This window comes from Macrotis lagotis, chromosome 8 (genome assembly GCF_037893015.1).
Source record: "Macrotis lagotis isolate mMagLag1 chromosome 8, bilby.v1.9.chrom.fasta, whole genome shotgun sequence".
Lineage (NCBI taxonomy): Eukaryota > Metazoa > Chordata > Mammalia > Peramelemorphia > Peramelidae > Macrotis > Macrotis lagotis.
In genome coordinates, this window is record NC_133665.1 from 187,854,822 (window position 1) to 187,869,123 (window position 14,302).

The following is a 14,302-nucleotide window of genomic DNA, read 5'->3' on the forward strand; positions in this document are numbered from 1 at the left end:
AATCCTCAACTTTTCTATATATGACTAGCAAGATACAGCAGAAAGAGCTAGAAAGAGAAATCCCATTCAAAGTAACCTCAGACAACATAAAATATTTGGGAGTCTATTTGCCAAGACAGACTCAGAAACTTTTTGAAAACAATTATAAAACACTTCTCACACAAATTAAATCAGATTTAAATAACTAGGCAAATACCAACTGCTCATGGATAGGTAGAGCTAACATAATAAAAATGACAATTTTACCAAACCTAAACTATCTGTTTAGTGCCCTACCAATCAAAATTCCAAAAAATTACTTTAACGAGTTCGAAAAAATTGTAAGTAAATTCATATGGAGAAATAAAAAGTCAAGAATTGCCAGGAGCTTAATGAAAAAAAGTGCAAAAGAAGGGGGCTTAGCCCTACCTGATCTAAAATTATATTATAAAGCATCAGTCATCAAAACTGTTTGGTATTGGCTAAGAAATAGACCAGTGGAATAGACTAGGTGCAAAAGCAGGAGACGATTATAGTAATCTGCTGTTCGATAAACCCAAAGAGTCCAGCTATTGGGATAAAAACTCTCTCTTTGATAAAAACTGCTGGGAAAATTGGAAGTTAGCATGGAAGAAACTTAGATTAGACCAACACCTAACACGCTTTACCAAGATAAGATCCAAATGGTTACAGGATTTAGACATAAACAATACTATAAGCAAATTGTAAGATCAAGGACTAGTCTACCTGTCAGATCTATGGAAAGGGAAGCAGTTTATGACTAAGGAAGAGTTGGAGAACATCACCAAAAACCAACTAGATGATTTTGATTACATTAAATTAAATGCACAGATAAAACTACTGTAACCAAGATCAAAAGAAATGTAGTAAATTGGGAAACAATCTTTACAACTAATGGTTCTGACAAAGGACTCATTTCTAAAATATACAGAGAATTGAGTCATATTCTTAAAACAAAAAGCCATTCCCCAATTGACAAATGGTCAAAGGATATGCAAAGGCAATTTACAGATGAGGAGATCAAAGCAATCCATAGCCATCTGAAAAACTGCTCTAAATCATTAATTATTAGAGAAATGTAAATTAAAGCTTCTCTGAGGTACCACCTCACCCCTCTCAGACTGGTGAATATGACCAGAAAGGATAATGATCATTGTTGGAAGGGTTGTGGGAAATCTGGGACACTATTACACTGCTGGTGGAGCTGTGAATTCATCCAACCTTTCCGGAGAGAAATTTGGAACTATGCCCAAAGGGCAACAAAAATGAGCATACCCTTAGACCCAGCAATACCACTACTGGGTCTATACCTTGAAGAGATGATGAAAAAGGGTAAAAACATCACTTGTACAAAAATATTCATAGCAGCCCTGTTTGTGGTGGCAAAGAATTGGAAATCAAGTAAATGTCCTTCAACTGGGAAATGGCTTAGCAAACTGTGGGCTATATATGTCATGGAACACTATTGTATTAGAAACCAGGAGGGATGGGAATTAAGGGAAGCCTAGAGGGATTTGCATGAACTGAGCTGAGTGAGATGAGCAGAACCAGAAAGACACCGTATACCCTAACAGCAATATGGGGGTGATATTCAAGGACTTGAAGGATTCAGTGCAACAATCAGGAACAATTTTGGGCTGTCTGCAAAGGAGAGTGCCATCTGTATCCAGATAAAGAGCCGTGGAGTTTGAACAAAGTTCAAGGACTATTCCCTTTAATTTAGGAAAAAAACATATCTTATTGTTGGATCTTGTTATCTCTTAGACTTTTTGTCTCTTCCTTAAGGATATGATTTCTCTCTCATCACATTCAATTTGGATCAATGTACAACATGGAAACAAATTAAAGACTGACAGATTGCTTTTCGTGGGGAGTGGGTGGAAGGGAAGTAAGATTGGGGGGAAAACTGTAAAACTCAAATAATATCTTTAATAAAAATAAATTAAAAAAAAGAAATAAGGGACAGGATTTCAGAAAAACCTGGGAAGACTTGTATAAACTGATGCTGAGTGTAATGAGCAGAACCAGAACATTATTCATACTAACAACAACATGGGGTGATGATCAACCTTGATGGACTTGTTCATTTCAGCAGTACAATAATCAAAGCAAATTTTAAGGGACTTGTGATGGAGAATGCCATCCGTATCTCAGAGAAAGAACTGTGGAGTTTAAATAAAGACCAAAGTTTATGATCTTCAAAAAAAAAAAAAAAAGAATTTGGCTTCCAAGCTTGGTACTTCATTGTAGGGGCTATGGGGAGGCTAAGAGGAAGACCCCAGGATCATGATGTGGCCTGGAGAGAGGCCCATAGGTCACCGAAGAGGAAACACCACCACAACAAGAGTTCTGCCATTTTGGGGTGGGAGGCAGATAAGGTAAGAGGGCTGGGAGCTGCCCAGGTGCCTGTCTCTGCAGCAGAGATCCACAGTGGTTTCTCTGCAGGCTAGCTGTGTGGGCTGCCAAGAAAGACAAAGGATGCTGCCTAGAGAATGAGCCCCAGACAGACGCCTCTTTCCCCAAGGGAGGACATAACACGCTTTACCTTGGGAGGTCACAACCCCAGCCTTTGCGATGGCCACAGCCAGCGTCCTGCAAAGAACACCATGGATCTGAGCAGATGGGTAGCATCAGTTGGGCCCTACACAGAAGGGCATGGGGTGGGTCTGCCTCCAGGCTATATTCCAGTCCATGAAACAGATCTGGAGTGCAATGGAGCCCATAAGCTTAACCCCATCATTTTACAGGGGAAGAAACAGAGGTTTGGAGATATGCCCAAGATCACACAGGTAATAAAGGTCAATGGTGGGATTTGTGTCTGATTTATGTGGCTACTCAAAGCTTGCTTTTCTCAAATGATAAAGAGGAGTCTGAATGAGGTGGAGGTCAGAAAGTTAATAATGTCTTCGTACCAAGGGGGGGGGGGGGATTGGGGCAGTGAGGTGGCACATTGAATAGTGCATTGGCCCTGTAGTTCGGAGGTCCTGTGTCTGGGGGTGTGAGGACACACAGAGGTAGAATGCAGCATACACAATAACATGAATCACCCGACTGGCTGCTTTTGCTTATGGTTTCCTTTTTTGTTCCAAGGAAGAGTCCAATTCTGTGGTGGTGGTGGTGGGAGAGAGGGCAGATACTGGCAGACAACTAATACTGGCAAAAGGTGTCAAAATGATTAATAACATGATTATTGTTGCTTTATCAAATTCCTAGGTAGACGCTCTCTTCAGCAAACTGCTCGGGCAGAATATGGAGCCCAGTGCCTCCATCCAAATGGGCACTGGCTTCTCTGGCCCTCTCTACAGTGGCCCCCACAGCTCAGCAGTGGGGCTCCTTCCCACTTATGGAGCATGACCTTGAAGAGACACTAAAAGCTTCCCTAATAACACCCTGCAGCATTAGTGGCAGAGTATCATTCCCCCCATTTCACAAATGAGAAAGCTGAGGTCCAGGAGGGTCATGTAGCAAAGCACCTGCACTGGTCAAGTGTGCCACAATCCTCCTGGACCCCAGGCTCCCAACCTGGGAGTTGCCCACCCATAAGTGAGTCTTTCCAAGGCTCGTATGGACCATCTCCTCCCTTTTTAGCCACCAGGGCCCCGAGCTTGGCTGGGCCTCTATAGACCTTGCCCAGTTCAACCCCGCCCCCCTTACAGGAAGTCCATCTCCAATTTATCCTGGATCTATCTAGTCTGGGTGTATTTGGCGACTTCCCTTAGACTGTGAGCTCCTTGAGGGCAGGACTGCCCCTCCCTAAAACAGATAGCCCACGCAGTCTCAATATGCACTTAGTGTACTTCGAACCCAGAACTGACCCTCTCAGTTGACAGATGAGGAAACTGAGTCCTAGAGGCCTAGAAGTCAGGCATCACCTTTTAGCTGGCTGGAATGCCCCCTCCCCCTGCATATCGATTTGCTGCTCTGGTGACCTTTTCAGAACCATGGCGGGGAGGGGGGGGTTGGTGGGTTCAGCAACGGGCCAGTCCCAAGCCAACTTTGTTAGTGGCTCCCGAATTAGCAGCTCATTCAAACTTTACTGCTGGAGCTATGATTTCACATTTGTTGTTTTTAGAGGTGGTGGAACTCAAAAATGGAGAAGCCCATGACTGGGGACCCTCAGCAGCTGGGCGGTGGGGGACAGCACCATCTTCCAGAGGTCTTCCCCCAACGGTAGCTCAGAGTCTTCCCTCTGGTCCCCAGACCCTCTTCTAAAGGCTTCTATTCATCCCCAGCTTCAACTGGGAAAATCCTGCTGGAGAAAGCCTAGCTTCAACCATCTCTGCCAGGTCTGAACACTGAGGGAGGGGAGCCCTTGACTTCACCTTTACCATTATATGGAGCCAAGTAGATGGCATTGGCACGATTAATCATACTACTTGTCATTCTTCTAGAGGGACAGGACCCAGAAAACACAAGTGGCTGACCCCTGCCCCATCCTGCCATCCCCCCACACTTCCCAATTCCTGTCAGGGTCAGGTAGCCTTCACTTTGGCTCCAAGATGGGTTTGAGGTCATCCTTGTCCTCCGAGGATGGGGAAGGTCCCTGCTCTGCCCTGTCTCTACTGCCCTCCACACTCAGGGTCCATTCATTTTTTGGCAGGGAATGGGCTCTGGCCTGTGTCCATCCTAGGAGGAAACACACTATGGCATGAACAAGAGACAGCAGGTCCAGTGAGCTCTGGCCCTGGGTTCAAAACCCGCCTCAGATGATTCCCATCCAAGCGACTTTAGACAAGTCCTCCCTGGGCCCCAAGCTTGGTCTTGGAGAGCCCTTCCAGCTCTAAGCAGACTGGGGTCTCTCTATGGGGCTTAGGCACCCCAGAAACCAACAGTTTAGTTTAGCTGAAATGACGGGAACCAAAGGAGAGAAAGAAAACAAATGTCAGCCAGAGGATAGAGGCTGACAATAGTGGAGGGGCCTGGCTCTGCAGGAGAACCTGGGGAGGGGGGTGTCACTGGGAGCATAGGGGTCCAGAGAGACTTCAGAACACAGGCTGCAAGCTGGATTGGGAGAGAGGGAAGATTTGTTAGAGACAAAGAAGAGGGGAGGCCATCATCAATTGGAGGGACATAATGGGGGCAGGAAAGAACAAGGTCCATTATTAAGCCAGTCTGACTGGGGATGGGGATGGAGGGAGAAAGAGTGAGAAGAGAGAAAGGGTAGGGAGAGAGTGGGAAGAGAGGCAGAGAGAGACATAAAGAGACAGAGACAGACAAGAGAGAGGGAATGAGGGAGAAGAAGGAGAAGGGGGAAAGAAGGGGAAAGAAGAGGAAGAGACAAAAAGGAGGGAGAAGCGGGGGTGTAAGAAGTCAATGTGGATGTGGACTCAGACCCGGTCCAGGCTGCTAGCTTCTTTTGCTTCTTGGAGGATGACCTGGCTGAGCTTTTTTTTTCTGGGGGGGGGGTCTGTGAGCCCCAAATAACAGTGGAGGTTGAAGTTGAAAGGGGCATATGGGTCTGCTTCTCCAAACAATGGGGAGGAGACATGGGTCACATGAATGTGTGTGTGCTGGGGTGGAGGTAGGAGGCAGAGGGTAGTGATGCAATTGGGAAGGAGCTCCAATAATCAGAGTGGAAAAGCCAGGGCCCTGAGCCAGGCTCTGGGGACCTGCCAGGCTCCAGAAGGACCCCATGGAAAGACCATCCGACGTGACCTTCCTCACTGATCATGAAGAGTCATGTAGCAGAGGGCAACAGGAGCCTGTTTGAAGGGAAAATAGGCAGCGACTGTCTGCCAGGTAGCTGGAAACTTGGCCCAAGAGAGCTGGGCCTCGGGGTCAGGATGAGGGCAGCCACGTGGGAGTACAGACAGATGAGAGGGATCCTAGATCTGGGCAAGGTCAGGGAGGTCAAGAGCAGAGATGGGCGATGGGACCCAGGCTGGCTATGTCCACTTCCTCAACCAGAGCCATCCCTGGCAGACCCAGGGATGGCTCTGACATGACGAACACATTTGAGGAGGCCCTGCCTGACCTCAGTCTAAGGAATTCAATGCTCTACGTGAGGAGCTGGACCTGTCCTAACATGGTGTGGGCCTCTCCCCAAGGCAGAGGATGCACAACTATCCCCCAGAAAGCTGATGATGGGCACTCCTCTGGCCAATTAGGTCCAGGGGCTCCTCTCCTGGCTTCCTACATGGTCTTCCCCATTACCCACCCCATCATGTCACATCCTCTCCACATGTGATATTCCTTCTCCCCTCCCTGGCCTGTTGTGACCCTCTTCGCCTCAAGGACTGGAGGCCTTGACCCTCCCCACCTAATGCCTCTTCTGGAGGTGGTGCCTAACAGACCCTGATCAATAAAGACCAAGTAATTTGGGGCCAAGTCAGGAAGATCTGAGTTCAAATCTAACTATATATACTAGGCAGCTGTCCAGGGCAAGGTACTTATCTGCCTCTGTTTCCTCAACTGTAAAATGGGATCACAGCAGCACCTGCCTTCTGGGGTGGTTGTGTGGATGAAAACTCAACACCCAACATGGTGGGCACCTCATAAATCACCTCCTGAAGTCTCAATTCCCTCTTTAGTAAATTGGGGAGAAAGCCTGGGAACTGTCACGTTGGAGAGCCTGGTAAACCCAGTCTCAGACCCTGACTCAGCAAAGCTGCACCCCCCACCCCGCCTGCCCAGAGCTGCCTCAGCTTGCCGGGCCCAGTGGGGTGGGGGAGATCAGACCGGTGAGACCAGCCACAACATGCTTCCAAAGGACAAGCCTGTTCTAAACTGAAAGGAAGGAGGGAATATGAGCACAGTAGCAAGATGGCAGCCTACCCTGGGGAGGAGGTAAGGATGGGGAAGAGAACAGGAGGAGATGGGATGAGAAGAGGTCAGGCCAGGGGGCCATCTCTTCCTGGAGGCCAGACAGACATCCTGCTGTCTGTTCACTATCCCCCTCCCCACCAGACTCTGGATGGCAGAGGGCAGGGAGACCCCTTTCTTCGTTGCAGAATACATGATGTCATGAATCACTCCAGGATAGTGCTGGTGGCCACCACTGTGCCCACCAGGCCCAGCTCTAACACCACTGACAGGGGAGGACTCCTGGAGCTGGGACTGATCTTTGACCTCCTCCCAGAGGGCCAAGATTCGTGATAAACAGGCCAGCCCAGCCTGGCCCTTCCTCCTTCTGGGATAGTCACCTTGTGGGAGGTCAGAGGGGTGGGGGCTGGAGGAGACAAGAGAGGGTCAGGACCAAACTTTCCAGACAAACCTAAAATTCCTTTAGTAAACAAACACCCCATACATTGAGATCTAATCTCACTAGCATGACATCCTCACTAGCAGAGTGATTCTAGGGCAGTCATTTCACTTTTCTGGACCTTTGTTTTCTCATCTGTAAAATGGGCAGGGCTGGGATATGGTCTGCCCTAGTCTGCAGCCCAGGTTTGGTGCTCGAGTGATACTACTGCTAAGTCTGAGATGACCTGGATAGGTCATTTAACCCCTCTCAGTCTCAGTTTCCTCATCTGTAAAATGGGGATGCTAGTTTACCAGGAGGGCCTGCTTCACAATGTCACTGGGAAACCCAAGTCAGGAGAGGCCTCAGCTGAGCTAAATTCTGGCATGGCAAGGAGATGAAGGGACTGAGAAAGGAACACGTCCCTAGTCCTGAGATGACTACTTCCCCTGTTGAGTGGCTGAAGCTGAGCCAGCTCCCTCGCATGGCCACCACAGGCAGGAGTAGGACTGGTATACAAGAATCTTGATGCTAGTGCCCATTCTACTGCATGTGGGCCCTGTGGGCAGAAGGGTCACCTCCTCCTTAGCCGTAACTTATGTCTTCTGCTTCTCTTACTACAAGTCCCACCAAGGCAGTCCTTCAAATACCAAGAGACCATCTAGGGTGCCCCTCTGGGGATAGCACCTTCGTGCCAGGCTGAGTTCTCCTGTGCTTCCTCTAGACTGTCGGGGAACCCAGACTCTTTGGCACCTGTGTGACATTGGGTAAGTCAATGAATTCCATCTGAAAAGAAGGAAGGGGGAGGGCTTTTCTGTTCCTCCTTCCAGCCATAAATCTAAGAAACCAGGACAAGCTAAAGCCCTAGCTTTTAAGACTGAGGCTACACTGGGCTCCAGGTCATTAAAGTGTGCCCACATATGGTTTCCTGATGGAAATCAGGGGCTGCCCTTTGGGTCCTCCAAAGGATGAGGGTGTGGTGGGGTAGGGGCTGCCTCTGCTGTGATTTGTGACCACAGATGGAGGGGGGCAGGTCCAGTATTGGCCTGAACCAAGGGGAAGAGGAGCCCCAAGGACACTGCTCCTCCAGATTCCTTTTATCTGGTCAATGCTCTCCTCAGACACATTCAAAAGCTCCTAGATGCCTAGAAGATGGAGCCTGGGCAACATAGAGCCTGGACTGGGCAAGCTTTGATTTCTACTCTCCTTCTTTCAACACCTGCCCCAACAGGCCATGTTCATTATCATTCAAACATCCTGGTCAACACAAGTCCTCCAACCTGGGCTTGGCCATCTTCCTCTCAGCTGAGCTAAATTCTGGGCATGGCCTCTTTTCTCCTGCTCAACTAAGGCCCTGACTCTTCCAGATGTGGCCATCCCCCATCATCCTCAGAGGGACTTTACCTCCTTTAGCTCCTGGGCCACAGAATTCAGTCGCTCGTTTTCCGACTGTGTGTTGGTCAGGACATTGCGCAGCTGCTTCAGTTCTGTCTGCAGCTCCAGAACCTTGCGGACATAGTACTCCTCCTTGGTGGCCGACTCCTGGATGAGAGTCTCTTCCCGGCTCTCGCCATCTGCAGCCACCTTCTTGTGGTTGGTGTGAGCTTGCCCAAAGGCCTGCAGAGACAAAGGAAATTGACTCTGAGTGGAAGGTCAAAAACAGGGGCACCTTCTTTCCAGACCCCAGCCCTTGTCCCCATAGTGATCCCAGATGCCCTCGTATGGAAAGCTGGTGAATATATAAGAACATATACTATAAGTACAACCATAAAGGTTGGGGTGAGGGTGAGGATAGATCAGAAGGAGGCAGTGGGGAAACCGAGAGTTCTGAGAAGCAGTTTGGCTAAAGGCTGAGATGGGAGATGCAATATCCCAGGAACCAACCTGGCTGGACTCAAAATTGGGAAGGGAAATGGGAGGTAGACCCCATGGGGAGAGGGCTTTCAATGGCCATCAGGGGGTCTGTACTTGATCAGAGGAAGCCAGAGTTTATGGAACAGGACAGTGACATGGTTGGACCTAAGTTTTCAGAATAACACTTTGGCAACAGAGGAGGAGAGAAGAACGGCCTTGGAAGGAAAAGAGACCAGGGCTACCACTGCCTCACAAACGGGAAAACCGGAGAAGCAAAACCTAGGGCCAGAAGAACTGCTGGGCAGTATCCTGGACCTGGAGTCCTCCCCCCCCCCCCCCGAAGGGGAAAGAAGTGGGTTTCTGTCTCTGCCTTCAAGGTCAAGACTGGTCAGGACAATGCCTCTGAGCTCCACTTCCTTTTCCCAGCCTGGCCTCTAGTCCTCCCCACCCTTCCTCTTCCACGTCTCATGACCAACCTGTACCCAGCTTGGAATGGGATTAGGGCATCTTTCCTCCTAATCACAGGAAATGGGTCTCACCCCGGACCAGGGAAAAGAGAGGGTTTAATGAAGGTGTCAAAAGGGGCTCATACCAGGGATAAAGGAAAGCTGGTGAGTCAATCTGCAGAGAGAAGCAAAACCCTCACTCAAATACTTGTCAGTTCAAGTCTGGATTTCCTCTGGAAAGGATGAAGGTCCAAAGAGGAAATCATTCTGAACAAGGGTCTGGACCCACAAAGGGGTCAAGTTGAGGCCACTTGTTTAGAAAACTTGTTTAGAGAAATAAGAATCCTATGTATGCCGTTTACTTTTTATTTTTATTTTTTTAGATTTTTCAAGGCAAATGGGGTTAAGTGGTTTGCCCAAGGCCACACAGCTAGGTCATTATGAAGTGTCTGAGATCAGATTTGAACCCAGGTACTCCTGATTCCAGGGCCAGTGCTCCATCCACTGCACCACCTAGCCACCCCTACTATTTACTTTTTAAAATGAGGACTAGAAAAAGATGATCTACTGAATACAGAGAATTTTTTCATGGGCCTTGTTTCTGCATCATCATAAAGGAAGAGCTTTGCAGCCTTGGAAAGAAAGGGGAAAGGGAGGAGAAGTGGCACCCAGGTTCGGAAGCAAGGGGGCCACTGACTGCATTTAGACCTGAATGGGTCAAAGTTGGTGCCTGGGGGAATGGTTCCCCCTGGAATGTAGGGAACAGAAGGCCATCTGTTAGGAAACCTGCAGCCCTGACCATCATCTGAAGGGACTATGAATTTGAATTCCATTTTTCTTGGTCCATGATGTCAGCCCCCAAGAGAGCAAAAGGGCAGAGGCTGCACGGACTGAACAAATGCTGTGGGACTGAATGAAACCCAGAAGCCTCCTATAGAACTTCCGAACAAACTCGCTTTCTCCTAAAGCAGGGGCAGGCGGTGAAGCCGATGAAAACCTGGACTTGGGCCGCGCTCTGGCCTGGGTGCGTCATCTAACTGTATGATATGATATTACAAGATACTGACAGATGTCATCTTCAACACCAGTGGTTTTCTTAGTAATCTTGGTGGATTTTATTCTGGGCCTTTAAAGCAAAATTCTGAGACGGCTCCTCCCACACAGGAAAACCTTTCAAGCCCTGGGTCCCTGTGGTGTGTCCTCCAGTCCAGTCACAAAGGCTAGAGAAGAAACTCAGCTCAATCCAGGGATCTGAGCCGCACCAGGGTCCGTCCGGGTTAAAGTTACTGTTCTATCTACAATGGGGTTTAGCTGCTCAGAGGAGCTAAGGCTTGCCAGGCGCCCGCCAGGTGGCGCCATGACGCACAGTGTGGGGCCTTAGCTGCCCACGTGCGTGCCTTGGTTTCCTCATCTGGAAAATGAGCTGGAGAAGGAAACATAAAACCCCTCCAGTATCGTTGCCAAGAAAATGCCAAATGGAGCCAGGAGTTGGATACGACTGAAACAAATAACGATAACAAAGTTTCCAAAGTCCATTACATTTATTATCTCATTTTGTCCATAGAACAACCTTGAGAGGGAGTTGTGCAGGTGCCATCCATTTATCCCCATACAATCTGGTTTTATTTATTTCAGCTCATCATGATATCTTTGGATCCTCAGTTTCTCCCCTTCCTCAAAAGGGCCACTAGTAGGGGCAGCTAGGTGGCACAGTGGACAGAGCACTGGCCCTCGAGTCAGGAGGAGCTGAGTTCAAATCAGACCTCAGTTATTAATCACCCAGCTCTGTGACCTTGGGCAAGCCACTTAACCCCATTGCCTTAAATAAACATTTTTTTTAAAAAGGGGTCACTAGCAACATAAAAAAAATAGCAATTATTAAAATCTCCGAGTCTGCCACCTCTGAGTCAGATAAGCACGAACTGACCATGTCTTCCAAGTCATATATAAAAACACTGGATAGAATACAAGGGAGAAACTCAAACCTAGAACATCCTCTCCTCAGATCCACACCAGAAGACCCAAATTAACTCAAAGAGACTGCCTGGCCACCAAGTCTGTTTCTCCATCTCAGCTCCAAGGACGTCACAGAAAATGATGCCAAGGCCTTTGATAAAATCCAGTCTTCCTGCCAATCAGGATGCAAAACCAGAGCCAGAGTGTCAGGAAGGGCTAACTTGTTGTTCTATGTTTTTTAATTAGCTCTAATGAGAGGAAGGGAAGATTTCAGTGGCTGCTCTTGTCCCGTCACTGGCATTTTCATTTAAGAAGTAATTGGCATATCAGGACAGATTAGCACCCCCCCACCTCGGTGCCAAAAGACGGGAGACTAGGATGAGGGGATCAGGTTGGCTAGGATCACCAAGTCCCAGCCCCCACTGTCAACCACCAACAAGCACCTTAGGGGCGGCTGGGTGGTGCAGTGGATAGAGCACAGGCCCTGGAGTCAGGAGTACCTGGGTTCAAATCTGGCCTCAGACACTTAATAATTACCTAGCTGTGTGGCCTTGGGCAAGCCACTTAACCCCCATTGGCTTGCAAAAAAAAAAAAAAAAGAACAAACCCAAGCATGTTGAGTCTACTTTGGGCCAGGACACAGGCAAAAATAAAAATCTCTGCTCTAAAGAACTTCCATTCTATGGGGGAGACAACATGAACACAAACATTATATACGAAGGCAAAATTCATGCCAACAAAGTATTCTAACAGGCTGATGGGACAGGGATGGGCAAGGAAAAAAGCCCAATCAGAAATGGGGAGCTATGTATAACAAGAAGGCCTAAAGTCTTCTGACCTGGGCCTTCACAGGGTTGAGCCTCCACACCTACCACAGGTTCTAGAGGAAGACCGGCAATGGTTATTGGGGTGTGGAGCACCAAAGGGTCACGCTCCACTGACCTGTAGAAAGGAGGGACACAAGACTGGTTCCAATCCTGGTCTGAAAACCAGCAGCTCCATCTCATTTCCAAACCAATTGGTCTCCAATCAATCCGATCAGCACTTTTCAAGCACTAAAGACTTCCAAGGTCCCTGAGGGCAGAGGTTGTTCTTGTCTGTGCTTCCTTTAATAAATGTGTTGACTCATTGGTCTACTAAACTCAAGACACATGAATTCATTCCCCACCCTCAAGAAGTTTGCCACTTTTCCTTCATTCCTGGAGAGGAGTGGAAGACAGTTAAATACTCTACAAGCTAGGGGTTAACTCAATAGGCCTTATGGAGCTGGATCCCCAAACCTGGGGCCAGGGAGGGCCTGGGAGGAAACCCAGTGAGTTTCGTTCCCATCTAATCAATGGGCCTTGAAAACAGGACCTTTTCCACTCGTGGGTCACAGATGCTTCCTCTGGCCTGGGGTATCTTGGGTTAGTGGGACTCAGACCTGCTAGTTGGAGCTAGGCTCAGGCCTACTAGTCTGCATGCCTCCCAAGGGCCAGGAGCTGAGGATGTGAGAACAAAGGCACAATGACCCAATGGTCCTAGTCTGGGAGTCTGAAATCAACTGTAAATTCTGGGACACACTTCTGACATCCCTTCCTGGTTTTGATCTGGACACTGTCTTGATGCTGAAGGACTTTTACAAATGGTGAGAGGTGAAGCTGGGGCTGGGGGCAAGAAAGGTACACAACTAATTCTGAAGAAATGCTATGAAGCAAGAGAGGTCCTAGACAAGTTAGCTGAATGAACACCCCATTTAAAAAGTGACCAAAGACCTGTCAAGGCTCCCCATTTTCATAGGAAGGTCACACAGCTATTAAGAGTTAAGTGTCTGAGGCCAGATTTGAACTCTTGTCCTCCTAATTCCAAGGCCTGGGCTCTATCCTAGGATAGCACCACCAAGGATAAGGATCTGCCCAAGTCCTGCAAGATCCAATCATGTTTCCTGGTGGTTTGTCTTCTAGACAAAAGGGGGTCTGGCCTAACTTGGTGGTGCTCAACATCCAAGGCCATTCCTGTGTGGGGGTCTGGGCTCCTCCTGGGGTTGTGTGCAAGCTTTGCTCTGGTTGGGGCAGGGCTGGAGGATGAAGGAAGGGAGAATGGAGGATGCTGGCTGGCTGGCTTCCTAATGAATAGCCAGCTGCAGGCCCAGTCAGCTCTTTTGAGAACATGAAGCTTCTTGGGGAATAGCCCTGGGGCAGCGTCAGAGAGCAACCTGTCCTGAACACGCCCCAGAGGCGGCAAGACCAGAATTGTCCCCATTGGCCTCCCACCTCTTACAGTAATGGTTTTTTTTTTTTTTTTTTTTTTTTTTTAGTTTTTGCAAGTAAATGGGGTTAAGTAGCTTGCCCAAGGCCACACGGCTAGGTCATTTATTAAGTGTCTGAGGCCAGATTTGAACTCATGTACTCCTTACTCCAAGGCCAGTGCTCTATCCACTGCGCCACCTAGCCGCCCCTACAGTAATGTTAAGACAACAAAACATCTTGGGGTTGTCCATTCAACATCATCACATTTACTCAGCAAAAATTTACTGAGGATTTACTTTGTGGAAGATACCATGTTAGACACGGGAAGGACATGAAGATGCACGAGTCAGAAAAGGGAAGATAAGGACAATTGGATATCCAACAAGACTGGGATGTTTTGTGGTATGACCTGCAAGAGCCTCCTAAGGAACTGGACAGGGATCAAGTCAGGGTCCAGCTTTACAAAGAGCTAAAGGTGATCTGTGAGGTCAATCAAGTCCAATCTCCTTGTTTTACAGATGAACAAACTGAGGCTCAGAAAGGTTAAGGGTCATCACACAGAAAATCAGGATCCTAACCATCAACCACCTCTCCAAAGCCCATCAGTTTTCTTTCTATTGTCTCCTCTTCCCCTCCCC

General features: G+C 48.3%; 1 protein-coding gene across 2 annotated transcripts in view; it reads right to left on the bottom strand.

Moving 5' to 3' along the window:
- Window positions 1-14,302, bottom strand: part of BICD2 (BICD cargo adaptor 2) — a 79,988-nt gene that overhangs the window by 19,047 nt on the left and 46,639 nt on the right. For both annotated transcript variants that reach the window (XM_074199193.1, XM_074199192.1), the window contains exon 2: window positions 8,585-8,797. In XM_074199193.1, the coding sequence (XP_074055294.1) occupies window positions 8,585-8,797 (213 nt within the window). The remainder of the gene's footprint in view (window positions 1-8,584; window positions 8,798-14,302) is intronic.